This window comes from Notechis scutatus, chromosome 12 (genome assembly GCF_049901735.1).
Source record: "Notechis scutatus isolate UNSWTSFEM ecotype Mainland chromosome 12, rNotScu1.2, whole genome shotgun sequence".
Classification (NCBI taxonomy): Eukaryota; Metazoa; Chordata; class Lepidosauria; order Squamata; family Elapidae; genus Notechis; species Notechis scutatus.
Genome location: NC_142020.1, coordinates 8,251,199 through 8,277,533, shown reverse-complemented (window position 1 = coordinate 8,277,533; position 26,335 = coordinate 8,251,199). Strand labels below are relative to the sequence as shown.

At 45.4% G+C, this 26,335-nt stretch overlaps 2 protein-coding genes across 3 annotated transcripts in view; one reads left to right on the top strand and one right to left on the bottom strand.

Moving 5' to 3' along the window:
- JMJD8 (jumonji domain containing 8) overlaps positions 1-26,335 on the top strand; it is a 209,175-nt gene that overhangs the window by 27,525 nt on the left and 155,315 nt on the right. The gene's annotated exons all lie outside the window — the stretch shown is intronic.
- METRN (meteorin, glial cell differentiation regulator) lies at positions 1,296-25,397 on the bottom strand. Of its 2 annotated transcripts, none has more exons than XM_026680712.2 (4): positions 24,917-25,397; positions 14,912-15,336; positions 13,660-13,725; positions 1,296-8,886 (listed from the first exon to the last, which is right to left on the bottom strand). In XM_026680712.2, the coding sequence occupies exons 1-4, from the start codon at positions 25,006-25,008 to the stop codon at positions 8,570-8,572; spliced, it is 900 nt and encodes a 299-aa protein (XP_026536497.1). In that variant the 5' UTR covers positions 25,009-25,397; the 3' UTR covers positions 1,296-8,569. The 2 variants fall into 2 exon arrangements, with proteins under 2 accessions (XP_026536497.1, XP_087829334.1); XM_087973208.1 differs by having other exon boundaries at positions 14,963-15,336; positions 24,917-25,375.

The following is a 26,335-nucleotide window of genomic DNA, read 5'->3' as shown; positions in this document are numbered from 1 at the left end:
TCATGGCAGACTGTCACTGCCTGGTAGCGAAGCAGATAAGCAAGCGAAGGTGGAAGCTGACAGATTGGACAATCTGTGGTCTGAAATGAGGTAGGGCAGGGGTCCCCAAACCTGGCAAGTTTAAGACTTGTGGACTTCAACTCCCCCAGCCAGCCATGCTTTTGAAGGGTATAATCGATCATGCTGGCTGGGGAATTGTGGGACTTGAAGTTCGCAAAGGTTAAACTTGCCAAGTTTGGAGACCCCTGGTATAGCGTCTCCTGCTTGAACAGCGGGTTGGGTTAGAAGACCTCCAAAGTCCCTTTCAACTCTGTTATTGTGTTATTCTGCTCAGCAGCCAAAAAAGCCAATGCAGTTCTAGGCTGCATAAAACAAAGAGGTAGCATCAAGATCATGTGAAGTGATAGTACTGTTTTATACTGTACTGATGAGACCACTTCAAATACTGCATCCAGTTCTGGTCACCACAATACCAAAAAGATGTTGAAGAGGAGAAGATGTTATTCTGTTAAAAAAAAAAAAAATAGATGGGCGAGGACTGGAAAACTAAACTTGGGATGCTTCCCCTCCAGACTCCAGGTTTTTCCTGACTCTGGAAACCTGGAGGAATTGCTGAACCTTGGATAGAGGAGTGCAAATTAAAAGGGAAGCATTTATATTCTTTGCAGACATCTGGTCGTGGATCTAATGACCAGATGACTGTGAAGAATATACATCCTTCCATTCCCATTCAGTCAGTTAGAGCTGAAAAAGCTTCTTGGAAGAGAAATGAAAGGCTTTCAAAGAAAAAAAACCCAAGATAATCCAGTTGCCTTTTGGAAAAAGCACTTGTGGGACATGAGCTGGTTGACCTGAGAATCTCCACTGACATATTTCTTTCTTTTTCTTTCTTTCTTTTTCTTTCTTTCTTTTCTTTTCTTCCTTCCTTCCTCTATCCCTCCCTCCCTCTCCTCCCTTCCTTCCTCTCCTCTCCTTCCTTCCTCCCTCCCTCCCTCTCCTCTTTTCTTCCTCACCTTTTCTCCCTCCCTCCCTCTCTCCCTTCCTTCCTTCCCTTTCCCTTTCCATCCATCCATCCATTCATCCATCCATCTTCCCCAGAGATAAGGAGGCTCATATCTGAGATGCTTTCTCAAGTTATCTTACTGACTCACTCTGGTTTCTTTTATCTGATGATCAACCAGTGATCCCACTTATTGACTGCAGTAAAAAAAAAAGATCATAAAGTCAGGTTTGGCCAGGTGATGACTTGCTTACGATTCACAAGACGTCCCCAAGAAACCCTCTGAGATTCAAAGTTGAGAACTTGGACAATTGTTTTAATTATACCCTTCAAAAGATCAATACAGTTTTTTTTTTTAAAAAAAAAAAGTAGAAAAAAACACATGAAAAGAAATGGCAACCAAGAGCCTCATTCATCTCTTGATCTCTTCTTTAGACATTAACAATACGTATAAAAACGGTACTGAACATTTTACAAATCTTCTCCATATCAAAACTTGGCATTTTGTTTTGCCTAGAATCCTCTACAATGGGCTAAAAAAAAAAAGAGATTTATTTGGTACCCTTTTTTGCTACTGTTGGCAATTCATCTTATATTAACATTTCGCTCTCACAAAAGAAAAAGAGACCACGCACACGCACACATAGAGACAATTACAATACAATTTAGATTGAAAACAAAGAACAAAACTACACATTTGGTATCGTGATCACTTTAGTGCACATATGACACACTTCCGGTGTCGGATAACTAAAAACAAAGTTAAAGGCCCCCATTTAGATCACGGGCATCCAACCGTGGCAACTTTAAAGACCTGTGGATTTCAACTCTCATAATTCCCTAGCCAGCATGGAATTCTGGGGAACTCTGGGAGTTGAAGTCCACAAGTCTTAAAAGTTGCCAAGCAAAGCAAAGCAAAACTGGCTGAGGAATTCTGGGAGTTGGAGTCCACAAGCCTTAAAAGTTGCCAAGGTTGGAGACCCCTGGTTTAGAAGCTCTAGGACTCTCAATCGATGCTAAGATCGATTTTGCATTTCAGTTTACAGCTGGTGTCCCCTCCGAAATCCATCCTATTCTTTCAGTGAAGACCTTCAGACAACTTTCTAGGCATGGAATATTTCGCTTGAATACAAAATCTGTCCTTCCTTACTCTAGGACACCTGAGAAAGGCCATTGGCCTCATCGGAGAAGCAGTATGTTTTTCCAAAAATCCTGCCCAGCTGAGATCGACCCATTGAGATGATGCCCTTATATCACATTACCTACAGCCATGTACCTATAGCTTCCCAGCAATTTATAACATCAACCAGTCCTAGCAGATAGCAGCCAACTTTGGCTGACGTTCAAAAAGCTAAGCAGGGTTGGATCTGCCTTATTTTAGGATGGGAGACTCCCAGAATATTCCCGGGCAATTATTTATGGAAGTAGGGCGTCAGCTTTTCACTCTAATATTGCCAAAGAAAGAACACAGGTGTGTCCTGTTTGTAACAAGCCATTGGGCTCCTTTTGAGAGAGACAGGGCGAGCCGCTTGTATATAAAAAGAAAGGAAAGCCCATTCCCTTCTAACACTGATGATGTTACGTAGTTGGGTCATGAAACGTCTGCAAGAAAATCACCAAGCTCATGGCGCACCAAGGGCCCCACAGTTCAACCCTGAGCTACAACTGTTCTCTTCTACGAGAGAGACGTTGCTTGCAGACAGAAATGTTTACGCCCAACTGTTGTTGCCATGAAGTTACTGTTGCATAATATCTGCACCACGACTGGAGATGTTGTAAGATATCATCAATCGCTGGGAAGAAATGGCTTGGGATATCAATAATCCAACTCAAATGTTCTTCAATCTTGAACAAGGTTAAGATTGGTGGATTTCTTGGGGATTCTGGGAATTGAGAACCACACATCTTAACGCTGCTAAGTTTATGGCATACTGATCTAACTCACGGCGTCCCAAGAGTTTAGTAGATTAGCTGCATTTGGGATTTTGAGTGTTTGGGACGCACTCGTGCATGACCACCCTTGGGGGAATCCAGCCACAACATACCCTTATGTGGAGACAGACAGTCGTCTTAGTCATCCACCCACAAATGTTACCCCCACTTTCTTTTCACATTTTCAAGGCGGAAATTTTTCTAACAAAACACACAGAAGTGCGAAGATTCCTTTTTTGTGGTAGCTCTTTCCTAAGAGAACATCTGCAGAGAGAAAAGCAAGGACAAAGGCTTCCTGCATGTCAGTCTCCTAAGTGGGTTCATTTTCTACTTAGGAAAAAAAATCTTACAAAAAATAAATTAAAGGAGCAATGAGATACAGAAACTGGGCATCTTCAGGAGGGGTTGACGGCAGCTTTGGATTTACGAGCTGCCCAATCGAGTAAACTTGTGCGTTATTTTAAAAGGTTCGAGGAAATCAAACACTTCATCAGAGTGAGTGGAGGACTAGTGCAAAGAGAAGGCTTGTTCTGGCTCTCCTTCCTTCCTTCCTTCCTTCCTTCCTTCCTTCCTTCCTTCCTTCCTTCCTTCCTTCCTTCCTTCCTTCCTTCCTTCCTTCCTTCCTTCCTTTCCTTCCTTCCTTCCTTCCTTCCCTCCTTCTTTCCTTCCTGGCTTTTCTTCCTTCTTCCTTCCCCTTTCTTCCTTTCTCCCTCCCTTCTTTCTTCTTTTCTTCTTTCTTCCTTCCCCCTTCCTTCCTTCCTTTTCTTAAGACTCCCATTTTATCAAAGTATTTATTCCTATTTTTATATATTTTCTACCAAGGAAGGAAGGAATGAAAAAAGGAAGGCCAGGAAGGAAAGCCAGGCAGGAAAGAAGGGAGGGAGGGAGGGAGGGAGGGAGGGAGGAAGGAAGGAAGGAAGGAAGGAAGGAAGGAAGGAAGGAAGGATACACAGGACACATCAGAATAAAACAAAATGATTTAGAACAGCGTTTCCCAACCTCAGCAATTTTAAGCCTGTATGGAAAATTTTCGGATTTGAAGTCCACACAACCTAAACCTTCCCAAGTCTGGGAAACAGTGAGAGCTGCCGAACCATCACCTCTCTTTAGAATAGCAACCGTGACAACAATCACATCAATCACATTTCACGGACAGGTTATTCCAAGGGACCAAGTTCCTTTTGGCATCACGGCTGAACACATGCAAAAAAATACTTTCATGTGCCACATCAGTAACACCCTTAATCATTTCCACATGGTAAAAAGAGAAGGGCCCTGTTTAGCATTTCTCTAAATATCTCTGAGGTTTGGCAGCATTTACTATCCCCAACTTTACCATGAAACTGAGAATGTGTCACAACAAAGAGTGTGATGGCCTCTACAAGTGGCTCTCAACCTGTGGCCCACGCCTCCACGGACACCTATGGGGCTCACAGGTGCCCACGACAGCTTGAAAAAAATGTTATGGTTTAAATCTTAAGTCTTGGGGTGGTGGTGTCGATGCACATGGTCCATAGCCACAAAAGGTATTTATAGGGGGGGTTCCTGGTGAAGGAAAGGTTGGGAACCACTATTTGTAACAGCAAATGCCTGCATGTATTGCAGCTACACAGTCTTATCGTGGGCGTAAGATTCAATCTAGAAAAGGGGTCCCCAAACTCCTGGTCCACGGCATTGGGCTACAGCATGCCAGAAACCGGGCGGTACAAATAAGCGAAACCCCATCCGTGGGATCAGTGGTGGGATTCAAATGATTTTACCACCGGTTCAGTGGGTGTGGCTTAGTGGGCACGCTTTGCGTGCGTGCACACACTCGGCGTGCGCGCATGCACCAAACGCGCATTTTGCACAGGCGCAGAGGGTGTTTTGACTCCCTTCCTGCAAGCCTGCATGATCCCGGTTGCTTCAGCAGCTGCTGTGCTGCGCAAAGCAACTGTGCTTCAAATTCAGAGGATAAAGGTGAGTAGGGGACCTGGGCGGGCGGGGGTGCCCAACAGCAGAGTGGTGGAGAGAACCGGTTTGGTCTCCGCTGCTCATCACCGTTACCGGCTCGGGAGAACCAGTCCAAACCAGTAGAATACCACCACTGCGTGGGATGCAGGCAGCACACAAAACCACATCGTCTCTGGTCCAGGGGGAAACTGTTCTCCACGGAACCAGTCCCTGGTGCCCCAAAGGTTGTGGGCCCCTGATCTTTGTGTGTGTTTTTTTCCCCCCCTTCCAATTCCAGTTTATACCTTGGGATATTGTGTGAACCAGCCTACTCTACCTGGGAGAAGACTTACGTTGAGGGGCGAAAACATCCGCGAAGGAGTTTTTTTTGCCCACTGAGATTTGCAATGTCCAGTCTGAATGACTTACGGACAGTTTGTGTCAACTTATAGTTTGTTTAGTGATGGTTGAAAGTTGCAAAGGCACCGAAAAAAAAGCGAATGGTGACTGTTTTTCACACTTATGACTGTTGCAGCATCCCCGAGGTCACCTAACCAAAATTTTGGACTCAACTGTGGTCGTAAGTCAAGAACTACCTGTAGTTGTTATTTCTTCATGAGTTAAGAAAAAATTATACGGCCGTTCAATTCATGCACTGGTGATTCTGGCTAGCTTAACAGAAACACTATGAAACCCCTGAGTTTCAAATTCATGAAAAAAAAATCCAACTCTTCGTTTCTGTGGTTTTGAAGAAGAACAATTTCTAAAAATAAAATAAAATAAATCAGACTGCACATGCTCCCTTTCCAAATTTGTGTGCTGGGCCCAGTAACTGTTTTTGTTCATGGATGTGCATCAGCCAATTATCCCTGGTTTTACTTCTTGCTTATCGTCCGCTTTCAGTGTGTGTGCATCCAATGCTCTCTCTCTCATTTGGCCACCAAACCCAGCACAGGTAACTCAAGGTAACACGGTGAACCTTTGACAATGTGAAATCTAGTCTTATGCTTTTATGCTGCCATAAATTGATTAGGCTGTAAGGCATACTGAATACATAGCACTGGTTATTTTTTATATATATATATTGGTGACAACTGACAAAGTTGCCAGCCCATTCTGCATAGGGATGTTGAGAAAGCACCAATTAGCACCAAGGTGATGATGGACTTGTTACATAGAATTTGGAGTGATAAAGGGAAGATGTGCATCCTTTCTTAGCTCTCTCTCTTTCTCCCACAGGCAGGAGGACATCTCGTCCAGTCACAGGTGCGTTCCAGAACTCCAGAAAACCACTACAGTGCAATAAAAGAGATTTCAAGAAGTCTTAGCTGCCTTCCAATGGTTGTTCAGTTTTCTGGCAGCCTGGATACAGGAGCCCTAAAGAGAAGATGGTATGCAGTCCTACAAACCCAAAGGTGCTTTTTTTTTTTCAAGAGGCAACTGGAAGACGTTTCGCTTCTCATCCAAGAAGCTTCTTCAACTCTGGTTCTTGGATGAGAAGCGAAACGTCGTCAAAGAAAAACTAGAAAATCCAGTTGCCACTTGAAAAAGCACCTTTGAGACAACCATGACCTGGACGATTGAGAATCCCCACAGACAGTCCTACAAATCTACCAATTTGGTCCACCTTCCCAGCTACACCAAATAATTATCATTTTAAGCACAATTTTGAAATCACAGACTAGATGGTTTTTTTTCAAAAAGTGTCAGTAATGAAGGTTGATTTCTGCAGCTAGCATCACATTCAGGAGATCGTCTAACAAGATGTTATGTCCAATTCTTTTTGATCTCAAGGAGAGAAGAAACTTAGAACGAAGCAGAAATTTCCTGACAGTCAGAAAAATTAACCAGTGGAACAACTTGCCTCCAGAAGTTGTGGATGCTCCAACACTAGAAGTTTTTAAAAAGATGTTGGATAACTATTTCTCCGAAGCGGTGTAGGGTCTCCTGCCTAGGCAGGGGGGTGGACTAGAAGACCTCCAAGGTCCCTTCCAACTCTGTTATTCTATTCTATTCTATCACTAGGATTGGATAAGTGGCCTTTCTCAACTTTAAAAGATCTTGAGAATGGCAGTTCTGTGATAGTTAGCTGTGATTTCAAAATTATGGGCCAGAAAATTGAATGCCCTCTTAAAATGCTTTGAACATTCTAGCTTTATCAGCTCCCAAAACAATAGCAAGTATTATTGGGAACTGTGGTCCCAGACAATAAAGAACATCACAATGCATTGGAATTTGAACCCACCAGGATTCTTTTGAGCACTATGGATTAAACAGACATAAACCCAAAATAATCTCAGTGTGCATTATGTTCAGAGGTTCCTTCTTTCCCAGATCCATCAACACAAGGAGATGTGCTTCTGGTAATGACACACAGAAGACATTTACCCGACAATAGGGTTGACCTGCATTTTCTGATAGGATTCCAGTGCCATCAAAACCTGTATAATATTTCTCCAAATATCAGGAGCTGTTCAATTATTATTTTGGAAGAATAAGAGCTTAACTGAACAGTTAAAAAGGTGTTGCTGTGGACCATGGACTCTTGAGGATTTTCACAGTGCATTAAGCTATGGTTGGATTAACCCAAGCTTGCTAAAGAAATGACAACTACTGGCTGGATTCACACACACTGTGCCAAGCCACAGCTTTAAAAAAAAAAAAAAGGATGTATATATAGAATAAATCACAATTGGCTGGGTTTATGTGATAGATTGAGTCCATGTCAAAGTTCAGTAGAATGTGTGAATCCAGTCTGGATTTTATTGAGAATCGGTGGCCCTGAAGCCAGAATCAGGCCATTTTATAAAGAAAAGATGATCCAGATTATTTGAGCAAATCTCGCAATACTATTCAGATATCCAGATCTGGAATTCAACCAACCCATTTTCACATTCATTGTTTTGGGGGTGGGAGGAGGAAGTATTTCATTTCAAGTTGTTTAAAGCTTTGTCCCCCTCTGCCTGAATGACCAAGAGATGGATATATTTTTTTAAAAATGAAAATGAATAGAACTGAACAAGTGTCCTTTCCTGTCCCATTTTTTGTCTCTCTTTCTGGCATGTTGGAAGCAGGGTACTTTTTCCTTCCCTTCCCCTGAAAATACCTGGCTCTTCATTTAGTTTAGGATGGTCCCCTTGGATGACAGAACCTAATGCTGACCAGCCACGCAACCCTCAAAGAGAAAATTAGATAATCTCTTGGGCTTTCTTGACTGATCGTGGATGAACAGTTGAGTGGGTCATCCTTTTAGACTCGAAACTCATGGTCCTTCCTGTTGGCTTGATGATATATCTGCAGACATCCACAGTGAAATGAAAAAGGTGTGGCTTGCTGCAAACTCAGGAATAATTAGATTGGCTTTCATGGATGGTGGAAAACTCAAAAGACCAAAACCCCAAGTCTCACCTCATCCCCATGTTTGGAAAGTTCTGGAACCTTTTGTCTGCTTCGTGACGTTCCCCAACTTGACCAGAGAACATCTCAAGATTTTCCTTTCAGACGTGGCTGAGATAACTCATTCACAGACAACCAGGGAAAGAGTTATGGGTTGGTGGAACCATTTGGTCTCCTAGAGGAAGGAAAGAGCTTGTCTTGCTTGGGCCTAAGGACAAGGTTCTCCTCCCACGGCCAAGACAAGGACGGCTGATTCTGGCTTGATCACAGCCCCAAGTAGGCTTCCCTTCTTCCTGAGCTCGTCTCAAGTCAGTCCAAGGAGACTTCGCAGGGGTTCTCGTGAGCCTGTCGCGCCTCCTCGTAGATGCGGATGAAGTCTTTGTATCGGGGAGCGCAGGTGAGCCAGGCCTCCGCAAAGTGCATCCACCCAGTGAATAAAAAACTGCCTGGACCGGGTTTCACCCCACATCGTAGGAGGGTGTGGATGTTGCCTGTGGACTTTCCAGATTTGCTGACCGGTTGAAAGAGAGCAAACTTCTGCCGATGGATCCGTGTTGCGCTCACACCGATAATCGATTCTTGGGCTTCCCTGTCGTTGGAGACGGACTTGATGTTGCCACGGATAACTGCAAGGAAAGTGCTCATAAAGATCAGCAATTATTCAATTCCCGCTCTTCTCTTTTATAAGATCATTTCAAGCAGAACCCCGGGAAACAGAATAGCAAAACAGGTCCAAATGATTCCAGGCTTTAAAGGCTAAGCAAGGGTGAGCTTGATCAGAGTTTACTGAACGTATACTCTAATGGCCTAGGTAGGTTCACACAACTCTGTGTTTTTCAAAAATTGGCCATTTTAAGAGGTACGGACCTCATCTCCCAGAATTCCTGGCTGGGGAACTATGGGAATTGAAGCCCACAGCTCATAAAGAGGCTAAGTTTGAAAACTACTGCCTTATTCCATAAGCCGTGTTATCCAAGCCACAATGGCTAGGTTCACAAGAATGGCTGAACAGAAGCTCAAGAGCTAAATCTCAGTGTGTTGTCTGAGTCCACCGTAAAAGTATCCGAGTTGAAATATATGAGTAAAATTAGCTCCGCATTTCTTTTTTCTTTCTTTCTTTTTAGAGAAGAGGGAGCCTTGAGATAAATCAGTTTTCATAAAGCCACCTGAAAACTGGGTGAGTTACGGCCCAACATTAATGAAGAACTCTGTTTTGGGAAACCTTCTAGGAAGGTTTTGGGAAACCCGTCCATTTTGGGGTGCAAGCAGCAGCAACCTTTAGAAGCCAGACCCTAGTCCCGTACATGGGGGTGGGGTGGTCTTTGTTGCTCTCTGAGCTTGCCTCTTTTCTTGCAGACATTTCATACCCAAACCAGTCTGAGTAACATGATGTTACCTAGTTTGGCTAATGAAACATCTGCACGAAAACCACCAAGCTCAGAGAACACCAAGAATCGCAGTCTTTTTCCTCCCCCTTTTCCTCCTCCTTCCCTCCTCCCCCTCCTCCCTCCTCTTCCACTCCATAAAGCCCACTCCCTTCTACCACTGCTGATGTTACCTAGTTTCATAATGAAACATCTGCAAGAAAACCACCAAGCTCAGAATGCACCAAGGACCCTTCGTTTCAACCCAGAGCTGCAAATATTCTCCTTTATGGACCCATCCATCACTACATCATTCTATTATAAGTCTCTAAGGACATCCTCTAAATTCTCTCTCTAAATTCCCTCCTGAGGACATTTATGGATTGGGGGTTAATCCACCACAAATTTCTTGCAAAGTCAGTGATTTTCCGAGAAGAAAAGTCTTGATGGCTGATAGAAGACAGGCAGAGAAGGAGCTAGGTGGGTTTTCATTAAATATGAATAGATAGATAGATAGATAGATAGATAGATAGATAGATAGATAGATAGATAGATAGATAGATAGATTAGAAGTGTGCTGGCTCTCCAGAGGCTGCTCAACTACAGGTCCCAGCAACCTTCACCATTGCCCAGAACTATAGTTGAAGCACATTCTGAGGTCCAATGTAATTTTGACCCATTCTACAACCACAGAGAAGGTCCATATTAAATCCAGATCTGAAGTTTCCATGGCAGGTAAGAGAATATCTTATCAATGACGCTACTACAACACATTTGATCCTAACCCTGAATCGAGACACTATCAAGAATCAACTAACATGCAGTTTTACTATGGTTCCACACGGTCGGGAATTCACACCACAAAATACAGACCGTCTTCAGTGTCTGTAATCGAGCCCAGAAGTTGTGGCAGTCCTTAAGTCGAGTCACCATATGACTGACTGCACTCAGTTTCACGAGCCTTTTTTTTTTGCAGTTCAACGGACGCTGCCATTGTTAAAGGGATGCTGCAATTATTAAGGCACCCCGTGGTCATTTCTAGCAGGAAACTGAAAGCAAATGCCAGTTTGGGGCAAAAATTGTCACCAAAATGGCAGTGCGAATGGCCATAAATGTGGCCCAGTTGCAATCATGTGACGGTAAGGGATGTTCTTAAAAATTTCCACTGATTTCAGGGTGGCAAAAGGGCCTCTCTCGGAGAGGCATCTGGTGGGCATTATTTTGTTGACCTCTCTCTTAATGGGTTGCAAGAGCTTTCGAGTGGCTGTCGAATTGTTAGGATTCTGCCGATGCTCTGCCAGCCTTCAGCCTCTCACTCGAAAATGCATTTGCCTCCCTTCAAATCGGCCAGGAGCCTCTCGGAGGTCTCCCAGTAGGCCCCTGATCTGATCTGGCGTGACAAATCCACCTGTTCTCTTGTCTGACTTGCCAGTTGCTGTAGCAACCCCGGAGCTGGGCACTCGCAGACGCTGTGACCTCTTTCTTCCACTGTGGAGGATTGCAAATGGGGGCGGGGGAGGGTTGGGAGGCTAAGCCTTTGCAAGGCTGCAAGAAGCAAACCAGAGTGGGGGTAGGCGGGCAGGATGACCAGAAGCATTGCAAAGGGGGAATACGAGCACCGAACACCTCCAACTATTTTCTTTCTTTCTTTCTTTCTTTCTTTCTTTCTTTCTTTCTTTCTTTCTTTCTTTCTTTCTTTCTTTCTTTCTTTGTCTGTCTTTTTCTTTCCTTTCTATCATCCATTTATCAATTATCCATCCATCTCATCCATCCTCTATGATCTATCATCTATTTATCATCTATCATATCTATCATCTATCTATCATCTATCTATCTATCTCATCTATCTATCTATCTATCATCTATCTACCTACCTACCTACCTACCTATCATCTATCTCTCTCTCTCTCTTCTCTCTATCTATCTATCATCTATCTATCATCTATCATATCTATCAACCTCTCTATCATCTATCTTATCTCATCTCATCCATATCTCTCTCTCTCTCATCCTTCCTCCTTCTATCATATCCATCTATCATCTATCTATATCATGTCATGTCATGTCTATCTATCTATCTATCTATCTATCTATCTATCTATCTATCTATCTATCATCTATCATATCTATCAACCTCTCTATCTATCTTATCTCATCTCATCCATATATATCTCTCTCTCATCCTTCCTCTTTCTATCATATCCATCTATCATCTATCTATATCATGTCATATCTATCTATCTATCTATCTATCTATCTATCTATCTATCTATCTATCTATCTATCTATCTATCTCATCCTTCCTCTTTTTATCATATCTATCATCTATCTATATCATGTCATGTCAATCTATCTATCTATCTATCTATCTATCTATCTATCTATCTATCTATCTATCTATCTATCTATCATCTATCTATTTATCTATCTATCTACTCTATCTCATCCTTCCTCTTTTTATCATATCTATCATCTATCTATATCATGTCATCACGTCTGTCTGTCTGTCTATCTATCTCATCCATCCTCTATCTATCATATCTATCTATCATCTATCAATGTCATGTCATGTCATGTCATATCATGCCAATCTATCTATCTATCCACCAACCATCTATTTATCTTCTGCCTTTTTACAAATAACTCAAGACAGTGAACTTATCCAACACACCTTCCATCCCCTATTTTCCCTACAGCAACAACCCTGTGAGGTGGTTGGGCTGAGAAGAGAGGGACTGGCCCAAAGTTACTCAGCTGGCTTTTATACCTAAAGTGGGACTAGAACTCCCAGTCTCCTGGTGACTGACCCAAAATCACCCAGCCAGCTTTCCTGCCTTAGGTGGGACTTGAACTCTTGGTCTCCTACTTTCTAGCCTGGAGACCAAGTTGGCTGTCAACTAGGCAACAAATTGCTCTGTGGACCAGCTTTGGCCAGCTGATCTTTACTGATTGGCTGGATCCTTGGAAACCAATGCCCATATCGCCTCTTCCCCCTTCACATTCTGATTTGTAAAATGGGGATATTAAGACCTTGCCTTACACGATTGCAGTGATGACCAAGGCGAGAAGGATTGAAAAATGTAGGTTGATGTTTATGAAGGGTGTGTGTCTATTTTGGAAATCGTTCAGAAGTATTATCCCCAAGGAGCAGAGTTCCTCTTTGCTATTTGGTAAAATACCCAACTTTTTCCAAACGTCTGCCCACAATTTTTTTTTAAAAAAGATTTCGTTCCATTAAAATTAATGAAAATCCTTTTCTATTTAATTCCCCCCCGCCCCCCATGATTGCTCATTAAAAATTGTAACTCTGTGGCATCACGGCTGAGAGGGTCTTTAAAACTTGGGAGAGTATCTTAGATTATTAGTTTGCTTTCAAGAAAGCTAGTCTCCCCTCAATTCATTTTCCCCATTTATGATATAGTGAAGAGACCCCAAAGGTGTTTTTTTGGATTTCGTTTTTCCTTAAAGACCTTTCACTTCTCATCCAAGAAGCTTCTTCGGTTTTGACGGGATGGTGAGGGATGGAAGGATTTATGTTCCTTGCAATCATCTGGTCGTTAGCACTCTCTTAGTCCTCTGAGAGAGAACTAAAAACCAGATGACCGCAAGGAATAGCAATAGCCCTTAGACTTAGGTACCGCTTCACAGTTCTTTTACAGCCCTCTCTAAGCAGTTTACAGACTCAGTCTATCATCCCCAACAATCTGGGTCCTCATTTTACCCACCTCGGAAGGATGGAAGACTGAGTCAACCTGGAGCTGGTCAGGATTGAACTGCTGGCCGTCAGCAGAAGTAGCCTGCTGTACTGCACTCTAACCACTGCACCACCGTGGCTCATATAAATCAATCCTCCACCATTCAGTAAGAACCGAAGAAGCTTCTTGGATGAGAAGCGAAACGTCTTCCAAGAAAAGCAAGAAAGTCCAGTTGCCTGTTGAAAATGCACCTTTGGGACAACCATGACCTGGATGACGGAGAACCTCCGTAGATGGTGGAAAAGAGCAGCAAATTTAACGCTGGAGAAAATCTACTCACCAAAATCACTTGTGCAAACGGCCATCAGGATTTCGGTGTTGTTACACGGACGGCAAGTCCCTGCATCTTTGAAAGGGGGGAGATGAACGGACAGTCACGAAACAGCAACAGTGCCCATAACCAACATACAGATAGTCCTTGATTTACGAGCTTTCATTGAGCAATTTTTCAAAGTTGCAATTGGGTTGTAAAAGGGGACTTATGACTGTCCTTGCTCTTATGACCAACACACCATCTCCGCAGTCATTAGTCAAATGCAACTTCACTCTCACTCTCCAAAGCACCTGAGGGCAGGACGAGAAGCAATGGGTGGAAACTAATCTAGGAGAGAAGCAACTTAGAACTAAGGAGAAATTTTCTGATAGGGAGAACAATAAACCAGTAGGACGGCTTGCCTCCAGAAGTTGTAAAAAAATATACAGGTAGTATCAAGACATTTGTCCTGTATTCAAGCAAATTATAATGGTATGCAGGAAAGAACTTGGAAGACTAGGTGAATAGATGCTGCTAAGGGAACAGTCAGATAAGAGGCAGTGTAGCCCACAACTCAATAGCGGGCAGGGAAAGAGACTCCCTAGTTTCTCAGGATGCAAAAAAAAAGATGGAGGATTGTTTTGAGGGGATCCTTGGTGCTTCCTGAGCCTGCTTGTTTTCTTGCAGATCTTTCATTACCCAAACTAGATAACATCTAGCACTGATGACGTTACTTCGTTGGGCAATGCAACATCTTACAGAAAACCACCAAGTTACTCTGAGCCGCAAATATTCTCCTTTAGAGGGGTTCTACTTTCAGACTTGCGAGATTCTGTCGTTGTCAGGTTCCCCTCGCACATGCATGCTACTCGTTTCCGGCTCTAGGGGGCGGTGCGCCTCCTCCGTTACAAAGCCGAAGAAGAACCAGCGCTGTCTGAAGACGTCTCCGTGGGTCATGTGGCCGGCATGACTAAATGCAGAAGGCGCACAGAACACTGTTCCCTTCCCATCAAAGGTCTCCCTATTTTCCTACTTGCATTTTTTAACATGCTGTCGAACTGCCAGGTTGGCAGAAGCTGGGACAAGTGACGGGAGCTCCCTCCATTACGTAGCACTAGGGATTCGAACCACTGAACTGCCGACCTTTCTGATCGACAAGCTCAGCATCTTAGCCACCGAGTCCTTTTCTGTGGTGGGAGCTTTTGCAATAAAATAGAATTAGCCCAGCTGGTTTGCGATTCCTATCTGGTTCATCCCCGCCAGGCCAACCCAAACGCACCTTCCACACTGAGGTTCCTCCAAGGCCAGGAGAAGTGAGCCTTCCACTCACCCCGCAACTCGTAACGGAAAGCTGCAATCCGACGGCTGATGTCTTGGTGCAGAGTGGACTGGAGGAAGAGGGCCGCTTTCTCTCCAGGCAGCCACCTGAAACAGCGCACCTTGGGCTGTAAGGCCGCTTCCGTCTCCGAGAGGAGCAGTTCCAAGACCCCGTCCCGCTCCAAGTAAATCTGGGCTCCCCGGAAGCTGCTCGAGGACTTGATGCAAGCGGTGATATGCCGCGGTTTCTCTTTGCCGGCGGGGCCCGTGGGCAGGCGGGGAGACAGACTTAGGCGCAAAGCTCCGGCAGGATACAGCCATTCCAAGGATCCTTCGGCGCAGTGCAAGGAGATCTGTTCCACGCTGCCGGCTTCTTGGGACAGACCACTGCAAGGGGGAGAAAGAGAGGGTTAGCCAAAGGAGGGGACGGGCATGATCCCTCAATCTGGTGCCCCTGGGCACCCAGGCACGGCTCCCAAATGAACTTGTCCATTTTCCTGTCCCTGAAAAAGGTGCTTTTTCAGGAGGCAACTGGACTTTCTTTTGTTTTTCTTGGGAGGACATTTTGCTTCTCATCCAGGAAGCTTCTTCAGCTTCAGCTTCTCCTGTTTGAGCAGGGGGCTGGACTAGAAGACCTCCCAGGTCCCTTCTATTCTATTCTATTCTATTCTATTCTATTCTATTCTATTCTATTCTATTCCTATTCTATTCAATGCAATTCCATTCTATTCTATTCTTATTCTATTCTATTCTATTCTATCCTATTCTACTCTATTCTATTCCTATTCCATTCTATTTCTATTTCTATTCTCCTATTCCTACTCTATTCTATTCATTCCTATTTCTATTCTAATTCTATTCTGTTGACTGGATGGTGGGGAATGGAAGGATTTATACTCCTTGCAAACAGCTGGTCATTTGGTATCCTTTTAGAGGGTCGTTGAGGTGACTTGGAGGTTTGTTCAATCAGAGCGGAAGAAGCTTCATGGATGAGAAGTGAAATGACTTAAAAGAAAAACCAGAAATTCCAGTTGCCTCTTGAAAAACAACAACACACCTTTGGGACAATCATGACCTGGATGGTTTCCAGTCTCATCTGAAGTAGAAATTATAAGGACAGCTAGTCCTCAACTTACAACAGGTCATTCAGCGGCCGTTCAAAGTTACAACAGCATTGAAAAAAAATGACTCATGAGCCTTTTTCAGACTTACGTCCGTTGCAGCATCCCCATGGTCATGCGATCAAAATTCTGAAGATTGGCAACTGACTCCTATTTATGACGGTCCCAGCCCCTTTTGCGACCGTCTGACGGGCAAAGTCAACAGGGAAGCCAGATTCACTTAACAGCCGCGTTACTAATTTAATGACCACAGTGATTCGCTTAACAACGGTGGCAAGAAAAGTCGGAAATGGAGCAAAACTCACTTAAACAAATTTCTCACTTAGCAACATAAATTTTGCACTCAATTGTGATCGGAAGACGAGGACTACCAGGGTTAGGTGATCCCCATCCGTGGCCTTCCCAGCCAGTTTCTCACAAGTAAAAGTCCATGGGGGAAAGTTAGATTTGCTTAGTGACTCGCTCAACAATCATGGTGAGAAAGGTCATAAAATCGGGCACTTAACCATCTCCTTGCTTAGCAATAAAATGTCTAGTCTTAATTGAGGACTACCTCCATCGGAACAGAAATAACTCAGGACACTGGACTAGCTCACAACTGTCTCCCTTAGCAACAGAAACGTTGAGCTCCGTTGTGGTTCTAAATTGAGAACTACCTGTAGTATCTTCCCCCACAAAAATGTAAAATTGTCTGAGAAAGTATAAAAATCTTCCAAAAAAATAAAAACCCTTAGAAGGAAATGGCGGACTTTCTCTTCTGATAAATGGAATGTGGCACATGGGCACAGCTCCCAGATCAGACTTTTGTGACACCCCGAAAGCAAACTTTGGGGCGGGGTTGGTATTCTACCGGTTCGGACTGGTTCTATAGAACTGGTTGTTATGATTCTGCACAGTTCAGAGAACCGTCAAATCGTGGCCCTGGCTGGCCTCCCCTCTCTGCCCCGCCCAGTCAGTCCTTATCGCACATGCGCAACATCGCACACATGCCTGACATTGCTGACTGCGTTCTCCCCCGCCCAGTCCATCCCGACGATCAGCTTTTCCGACGATCAGCTGTTCCGGGATCCCCTTGGCTGTCTTACTGCTTCATCCAGGAGGCTTCCGATGCGCCTCCCCTTGAGCTCCACTTTTTGCCTTTCTGGGCCCCAGGGAAGCCTTGTGGGAGCAAAAACAGCCCCCCAGGAGGCAAAAAAAAGGAGGATTGTGGTGTTGCTGCAAAAAAAGCCGCACCCACCCAGTTACACCCACAGAACTGGTTGTTAAAAAATTTGAATCCCACCCCTGCTTTTGAGGGGGGACGAGTCTCCCTTTTTCCCACCATGCCATCTCAAACATTTCCCATGGATCCCTGTCTTCCAATAACCGGGATTCATGGCTGCTCTGAGGTCATCCATGTGTGTTTCCCCCTTGGATCCTCCTGGGAATGTGGCGGTCGGCTAAACCGATCAGTTCTGCATCTCTGCCTTTCATCGCCCGGTGGCCGGGATGTGTGGGCGACGGCCGTGACTCAGCCACCCCCGTGGCCCATCTGCTCCAAGACGCTGCCTCCTGAGATCCTGACCCACGGTCCAACATGTCCTCCTCCACCCCCGCCTTGACCTGGTCGGGGATGCCAATCGGAGAGGGTGGGAAAGCTTTGACGGACGCCTGCCATTTTCACAAGAACCGTGACTCATCCCAGCTCGTCTTCAAGCCTGCCGAGAACCAGATGTGGCAGCTGTGTCCCTCCCCCCTATTTAATCACACCCACCCCTCAAAAAGCTCTATTGAAGCTCCATAGATAATGAGGCTTGAGGAGCATTCTTTAGGAACGAAAGACAGGGCTGATTCCCAGGGAAAAAAGGGGGATGTGTCCACTCCGCTACTCAGTGTTGTAAACAAGAACCTCAGGATTCCCAAACTCCTTAAATTTCTCTTCTTTTTTCCCACTCCCTCTTTCTCTCTCTCTCTCTCTCCTGTAAACAGTTCTGGAGTCATTTTCCACCAGCTGCTCGGCCCACAGACACGATTTTTTCCCCCCTGTTTTCTTTTTAAACAGTCTACAAAAGGGAATGGGGCAAAAACAAAAGAGCCAGAGTTGCTAATGGTATTAGCTTAATTTCTCGCATGTGGGAGCTCAAACGATTAACACATTCGCCCCGAATCTTTCTGCCAAACCAAAAAGTATTATCCTTTGGTGACCAGGAAATATGTGAAAAGGGGAAGGAGGGACGGGGCAGAGAGGGTTGGAAACAGCCAGAGGAGAGAGAAATGGCTTGTAATTATGAGATGGGGTGGGGCTGCTCCCCCAGCCTCCCAGATTTCTGTTTCTCCTTTCTCTTTCCAGCTTTCAAACTTAGGCATTCCCAAACCCCATCACACAGCCGGAAATGCAGGATGGCTAAGAGTCAGGAATGATGTAATTGAGTTCTGATGCCCATCTGGGGGAGATCAGCTTTTTCCCATCCCAGGGGTTTCTAGATCTATGGGGTCCTTGGCGCCCTCTGAGCTTGGTGGTTTTCCCACAGACGTTTCCTGACCAAACTAGGTCATAGCATCAGTCTGCGAGAAAAACCATCCAAGCTCAGAGAGCCACCGAGGATCTCGCAGATTCAACCATGAGCTGCAAAGATTCTCTCCTATGGCTTTGGGTTGAGACACTGGAAAGAGTGCAGAGAAGAGCAACGAAGATGATCAGGGGGCTGGATTGGAAGCCCAGTTGTGGGAACTGGGTATGCCATGGCATGACGTGACAGCAGCATTCCAATATCTAAAGGGCTGCCACAAAGAAGAGGAGGTCAACTTATTTTCCAAAGCACCAGAAGGCAGAACAAGAAGCAACCATGGAAATTAATCAAGGATAGAAGCAACCTGGAATTAAGGAGAAACTTCTTAACAGTGAGGACAATTAATCAGTGGACCGACCTGCCTTCAGAAATTGTAAATGGTCCGTCAATGGAAATTTTTAAGAGATTGGACAACCGTTTGTCTGAAATGGTGTAGGGTTTCCTGCCTAAGCAGGGGGTTGGACTAGAAGACCTCCAAGGCTCCCTTCCAGCTCGGTTATTCTGCTAGGAATACAACTCCCAGAATTCAATCCAATGGAACGGAAGCTGCCTTCAGAAGTTGTGGGAGCTTCATCGCTGGAGGCTTTCAAGAAGAGACTGAGGCGGGTGGGACTAGATGACCTACAAGGTCCCTTCCAACTCTGTTAATCTGTTAATGCCCAACCAGCATGAGAAGGGACTGCCCCATGCATGTGAATTTTGCTCTGCTTGAGGTTACATTTTTCAACCATCCGTTCGATGATCACCTTCTTGAAGGAGAAACATTATTTTAAGGATTAGTGTAATTATTATTTTTTCTTTTCCCATGTTCCTGTGGCAGCTGAAACCAGAAAAATACTGGGAAGTTCTCCCCCCCACCCGCAATTCAAATCTCACAACAACTTTGTAAGGGAGGCAGGACTGAAAGACACTGGCTGGTTGCATGTCAACCACAGAGCTTCGAACCACAGAGCTTGAATGGGAGTTTTAATCTGGGTCCCCATAATCATGCAGGTAGTCCTCAACTTATGACCGCAATCGGCAGCGGGAAATTTATTCTTAAGCAGTACAGTTGTTAAGCGAGACATCATGTGTCCTCATCCAATTTTATGATTGTTTTTGTCACGGTTGTTAAGTGAGACTCACATGACAAGAGACTTGCAAGCTTCCCCATTGCTGGCTTCCCCATTGCTGGTCAAAAAGCTGGCTGGGCAGGTTGCAAATGGTGAACATGTGGCTGTGGGACCCTGAAATTGGTCATGAATGCAGGATGGTTGTCAGTTATGAGCACGTGACCATAGGTGAAATGGTGGTAACTGCCAGGACCAGTCATAAGTCACATGTTTCAGTTCTGTCCTGACTTTGAACGGCTGCTAAACAAATGGTCATTAAGTGAGAACCACCCGTGGCTCAGCATCTTTAACTCCTGCATCCTAGGGCATCAATCATTAGGAATGGGTGCCCTATAAAGTCGTTAAGACAGGCCCTAAGCAGTTGTCTATATAGTTGCTAAGAGTCAATGCTATCTTGATAGTACATAATCAATCAATCGTCTGTGTCTTCAGGAGGACCATAAAATAGCATGGTTAAATATACATCTCCAACCCATAGCAATGAGTAATATTTACTTTCCATCCAATTTGATCCACGATTATCATCCCATCCAATTTCCAAAAAGTGCTTTTTTTTTTTTTTCAGGAGGCAGTTGGATTTTCTTGTTTGTTTCTTTCGAAAACATTTCGCTCCTCATCCAAGAAGCTTCTTCAGCTTGGCAGGATAATGGGGAATAGAAGGATTATCTCCCTATCCTGCCAGAGCTGAAGAAGCTTCTTGGATGAGGAGTGAAATGTCTTCGAAAGAAAAAAAAACAGGAAAGTGCAGTTGCTTCCTGAAAAAAAAAAACATCTTTGGGACAACCATGACCTGGATGGTTGAGAATCTCTGCAGACTTTTAGAACCCATCCAATGTGATAATTTTATCCTCAATCCATCCAATGCGATGACTTGATCCATAATTATCAACTCGTTCAATGCGATGATGTGATCCCCAATGATCAAACTGATCCAATAGGATGGCTCAACCCACAATTATCAACTCATCCAATTTGTCGATTTAATCCATAATTATCAACCCATCCAAAGTGATGGCTTGATCCACAATTATCAACCCAATAACACGCCTTGGTTGGACCTGGGGATCTGATTGAACCACCTTCAGTGATGATTCTGACTGAATCGTCTTTGAAATCCCAAATCTCCAGAGTGATTCTTTTCACGCTGCTCTTAGGACAAACCACCTCCATCAACCCCACTATCCCTTAGGAAGAAAAGCAGGCTAACACCCCAAAAGATAAGTCAGGTATGCCATGAGAAATAACCAATTCAGAAATAACAATAAATAACAATTCAGAGCTTTTGAGACACTCCCTGAAATAAATAGTGCTTTCTTCAGCAACCCTCTTAACTTAACTTTATGATATATAACTTTTCATCGGTCTCAAGAAATTCTTCTTAAGTTTTCCCTCTAAAAAGGATGAATGAACTCCTAAGGCAGAGGTCTCCAAACTTGGCAACTTTAAGCTGGCTGGAGAATTCTGGGAGTTGAAGTCCACAAGTCTTCAAAGTTGCCAAGTTTGGGAACCCCTGTCCTAAGCTGTGGAGAAATTGGCTCCTTTTCTGAGCTCCTTTTTCAAGAGAAAGGGGTCATCTCGCCCAGCTGCTCCAGAATTTACATAAAATATCTGAACTCGTTTATCTGGTAAGAGCCACATTTGCACCTGACTGCAAATCCCCAAAAACATTCAACTGGAGAGCTTTCCCCCCTCATCTTAAAGCTTCAATTCCACAGGTTTTATTTCTTTATTTTGTGTGTCTGCCTGCCTGCCTGCCTTTGAGTCAAATTTGGCTCCTGGCAAAGGCACGGACAAAACCGTGCAGTTTTCTTCTGCAAGGTTTTTCCAAAGTGATAGCTCTTTGCTTTCTTCATCCCAGAGCTCAGAAGTTCACCCAGCTTTAGGTTTTGTACTGGAGTTAGAACTGGAATTCCAGGGTCTCCCAGCATCTATCTGGATGCCTTTAACTGCTTATTTTGAAAGACAATAATCTTCACATTTTTGGACAAGGAAGATAAATGGTTTGAGAGAGGCGTGAAGGAATTCATTTATGCTGAAATGGAAAATCCTTCCCTCAATAGGGGTGGAGGCCTCAGACACAACCTGTCCCCCGTTTTTTTATGCTGCTCTGGCATCCGTGCCCAGGAAAGTCAAGACCAGTGGACAGCATTCATCAGGAAAGTCACAATTTAATAATCCACCTAAGAGAAGGATTTAGGAGCAACTGTCTACTCCCCTGTTCAGATTAAGTGAGAAACAAACCCCCCCCCCCAAAACAAAGAGGGGGTTCCCCCTAACCACCTTGGTCAAACTGAAGAAGCTACAGTGGTGCCTTGGTACTCATCCTTCATTCCTTCTGGGAAGTGCCAGGAGTACCAAAAACGCTGAGCGCCATACATATATTTTTCCTAAGGAATAATGTAGTGAGTCACAAGGTAGCCGACATCGACAAGTTCTAGCTTGCGCGTTGAGTACCAAACAAACAATGAGTACTGGGACTTAGATGAGGGAATAGAAGGGGAACTTACCAACTTTGTAGATGATACTAAGCTGGCAGGAATAGCTAACACCCAAGAAGACAGACTCAAGATCCAGAGGGATCTCGACAGACTAGAACACTGGGGCCTCTCTAACGAAATAAAATTCAATGTAGAGAAAAGTAAAGTCCTACACTTAGGCAAGAAAAACCAAAAATACACATATAGACTGGGTGAAACCAGGCTCAACAGCAGTAACTGGGAGAGGGATCTTGGAGTCTTGGTGGACAACTAGCTAAATAGGAGCCAGCCGTGTGCAGCAGCAGCCAAAAAAGTCAATGCAATCCTAAGTTGCATTAACAGAGGGATACAATCAAGATCAAGGAAGGTACTAATTCCACTCTATAAAGCCTTAGTAAGACCACACCTTGAGTACTGCATCCAGTTTTGTTCACCACATTATAAACAAGATGTTGAGACTTTAGAAAAAGTACAGAGAAGAGCAACCAGGATGATGAGGGGACTGGAGGCTAAAACATAGGAAAAATGGTTACAGGAACTGGGCATGGCTAGTCTAGTGAAGAGAAGGACCAGGGGAGACAGGATAGCTAACAGTCTTCCAATATTTGAGGGGCTGCCCCAGAGAGGAGGAAGGGATCAAGCTATTTTTTAAAGCACCCGAAGGCCAGACAAGGAATAATGGATGGAAACTGATCAAGGAGAGATTCAACCTGGAAATAAGGAGGAATTTTCTGACAGTGAGAACAATCAACCATTGGAACAGAAGTTGCCTTCAGAAGTTGTGGGAGCTTCATCCCTGGAAGCTTTCAAGAAGAGACTGGACTGCCACCTGTCAGAAATGGTGTAGGGTCACCTGCTTGGGCGGGGGGTTGGACTAGATGACCTACAAGGTCCCTTCCAACTCTAATGATCTGTTATTATTATCTGTTATCTGTTATTTTTGCATCAAAAATGCACAAGTACCAAAATTCGAAGCAGTTGAGTACTGAGGTGCCACTGTCCTGGGATACGCAGCGAAACGTTTCAAACCAACAAGAAGTCTCGTGGCTGAATTTCCAGACAGTTTTACCTGGATGAGCTGAGATGCTCTTCCTTGGCACTTTAACCACTACATCGCACTGTCTCCCAAGATGGATTGATCTCTCAGATTGCACCAAGCAGCACCGGCTTGGCTAAAGATCCATCACAAGCATTACAGCCCCTTTACTTTAATTTCTCCCCAGACCAACTCATTTCATCTAGAGCAGAGGTCTCCAACCTTGGCAACTTTAAGACTTGTGGACTTCAACTCCCAGAATTCTCCAGCCAGCATAGCTGGCTGGAGAATTCTGGGAGTTGAAGTCCACAAGTCTTAAAGTTGCCAAGGTTGGAGACCTCTGATCTAGAACACCCTTTTCCAACACACAACCCTTGGAGAAGATGGCACCAAGGTGCCCCCCAGAAGAGCCTTTGTGCCAGGAATCCAGGACATCCCTCCACTGAATGAATACCCTGTTTCTCCAACAATACGGCCTCCCCCAATAGGAAGTCCCAGCATGTTTTATAGGCATGAAATGAAATTAAGCCCCTCCCCCCAAATTAAGGCCTATATTAAAACATGAGAAATGGGGGGGAATGGTGGGGGGGGGGGCTTGCCATTGGGAAGTACTTTTGTTGCACACCCGGATATGGTGTTGCCTGCGTTGACCCCGATACGAAGTGCCCCACCAACGCCGAGGTCAACATCCAAGCTGTCGCCGCCTGCCCGCCTGAAGATGCAAAGGGGGGGAAATTAAGTCACCCCCGAAAAGATGGCCTTGCCATTTTTTCGGGGCTCAAAAAAAAATAAGACCCGGCCTTATTATATGAGAAACACGGTAGGTGCGTTTAAAAGGTGCTTTGCATTCACATTTTTACATTCCTGCCGAGCGATGCTAAGGAGCAGGACTAGCCGGCATGGCTGCTGCATCAGAAGAACAGAATCAAAGAGTTGGAAAGGACTTTGGAGGTCTTCTAGTCCACCCCCCACCCTCGCTCAAGCAGATGCTATACCATTCCAGACAAGCGGCTGTCCAGTCTCTTCTGAAAAACCTCCAGTGATGGAGGCCCCCCCCCCAACTTCTGACAGCAAGCTGCTCCACTGATTAATTGTTCTAATTGTGAGGAAGTTTCTCTTTTTAGTTCTAGGTTGCTTCTGCCCTTGATTAGTGTCCATCCATTGTCTCTTATCCTGCCTTCTAGTGGTTTGTAAAAACAAGTTTATTCTCTTGTTTATGGCAAACCCTCAACTATTGGAACACTGCTATCATGTCACCCTCAGTATCTGAGTTTTGGACACAGGGTTTCTCCATCTTGGCCACTTGGCAAAATGGGTGGATTTCAACTCCCAGAATTCCTCAGCCTGCCAAGCTGGGGAATTCTGGGAGCGGACGCCCACAAGTCTTACCTCTGGCAAGGTGGGACAACCCTGGACAAGAATTCAAAAACTGTAGTTTTAGGAGACAGGGATGGGGATGGGAGAAGAGGGGTGGTGGTGGTGCGATAAGCAGCAGTTAAGGATCCCCGTCCCAAAGACACCGCCTCTTTGCCGCCCCGCCGTGGAGCATCGGAGTTTTGCAACCCGACCTGCCCTGGCTGGAAACCCAAGCGCAAGGCAAAGCGCGCGGAAGATGCAACAGGCTTGCTTGGAGTTGCAAACCTGCGCCGCTCGACCTCCTCGCCGCCCTTACCTTCCCCTCCAACTGCACTGATCTTCTGAGTAACTGCAGAAAGCCGGGTCCAGGAGAAGGAGAAGGGCAAGCAAGCGCGGGGTCCAAGGCATGCTTCCACGGACTTCCCTGGCGAGGAAGGAAAAAAAAAAAAAGGAAAGGAAAGAAAGAAAAAAAAAACCCCACGGACGATGCAAGCGCGGAGTTCAAATGCAAAGCAGGGGAAGGCGCTCTCTCTCCAGCCGCCTCTCCAAACGCGTGGGAAGCCTCAGCAGCCGCCCCGCCGCCGGCTCGCCATCCCCCATCGCCGCCGCCGCCGCCGCTGCTTCCCAGCCTTCTCCGAGAGGCTCTCGCTTCCGCTCCCCCCTTTTCTTCTCGGACGGGGGTGGGTGGGCGCAAAGCCTCGCGGTCTCGCCCCCGCCGAGCTCCCGATGGAAACGGCGCTTGGGAGACGGAGATGCGCCCCGAAGGAGCGCTGGTCACTTTCCAGCCAAGCTCAGCCGGGAGCAGCCGGGGTGGGGCCGGAGGAGGGGAGGAGGAGGAGGGGGAGATCGCCCAATCAGAGCCCGGCTGGGGGAACTTGGAGCCAACCCTGGGGGAGGTGGGGGGAGCCGAAAGAGGAGGGGGGGTAGGATGTGTTTCAGCTGTTCGGGAGAACAATGCGAGTCAGGCACCCGGAGTGGAAAACGGGGTCCCTGGTGCTCTTTTGTTTTTTGTTTTGCAGACGTTTCATTCCCTAACTGGGGGACACCATCAGTGTTAGGAGGGAGTGGGATTTGTGGAGGAGGAGGAGGAGGACTATGGGGTCCCTGGTGCTCTCTGAGTTTGGTGGTTTTCTTGCAGACATTTCATTCCCCAGCTAGATAACATCATCTGTGTTAGGAGGGAGTGGGGTTTGTGGAGGAGGAGGAGGAGGAGGACGACGACGACCATGGGGTCCCTGGTGCTCTCTGAGCTTGGTGGTTTTCTTGCAGACATTTCATGACCCAACTAGGTAACATCATCAGTGTTCGAAGGGAGTAGGGTTTGCAAAGAGGAGGAAGAGGAGGAGGAAGAAGAGGAGAACAGTGGAGTCCTTGGTGCTCTTGAGCTTGGTAGATCTCTTGCAGACATTTCATGACCCAACTAGATAACATCATCATTGTTAGGAGGGAGTGGGGTTTGTGGTGGTGGAGGAGGAGGAGGAGGAGGAGGAAGACAACAACGACAGTGACAATGAGGACAACAATGACTATGGACTCCCTGGTGCCCCCTGAGCTTGGTTGTTTTCTTGCAGATTTTTTAATACCTAACTGGGGGACATCATCAGTATTAGGAGAGAGTGGGATTTGTGGAGGAGGAGGAGGAGGAGGAGGAGGAGGAGGAGGAGGAGGAGGAGGAGGAGGAGTATGGGGTCCCTGGTGCTCTCTGAGCTTGGTGGTTTTCTTGCAGACATTTCAT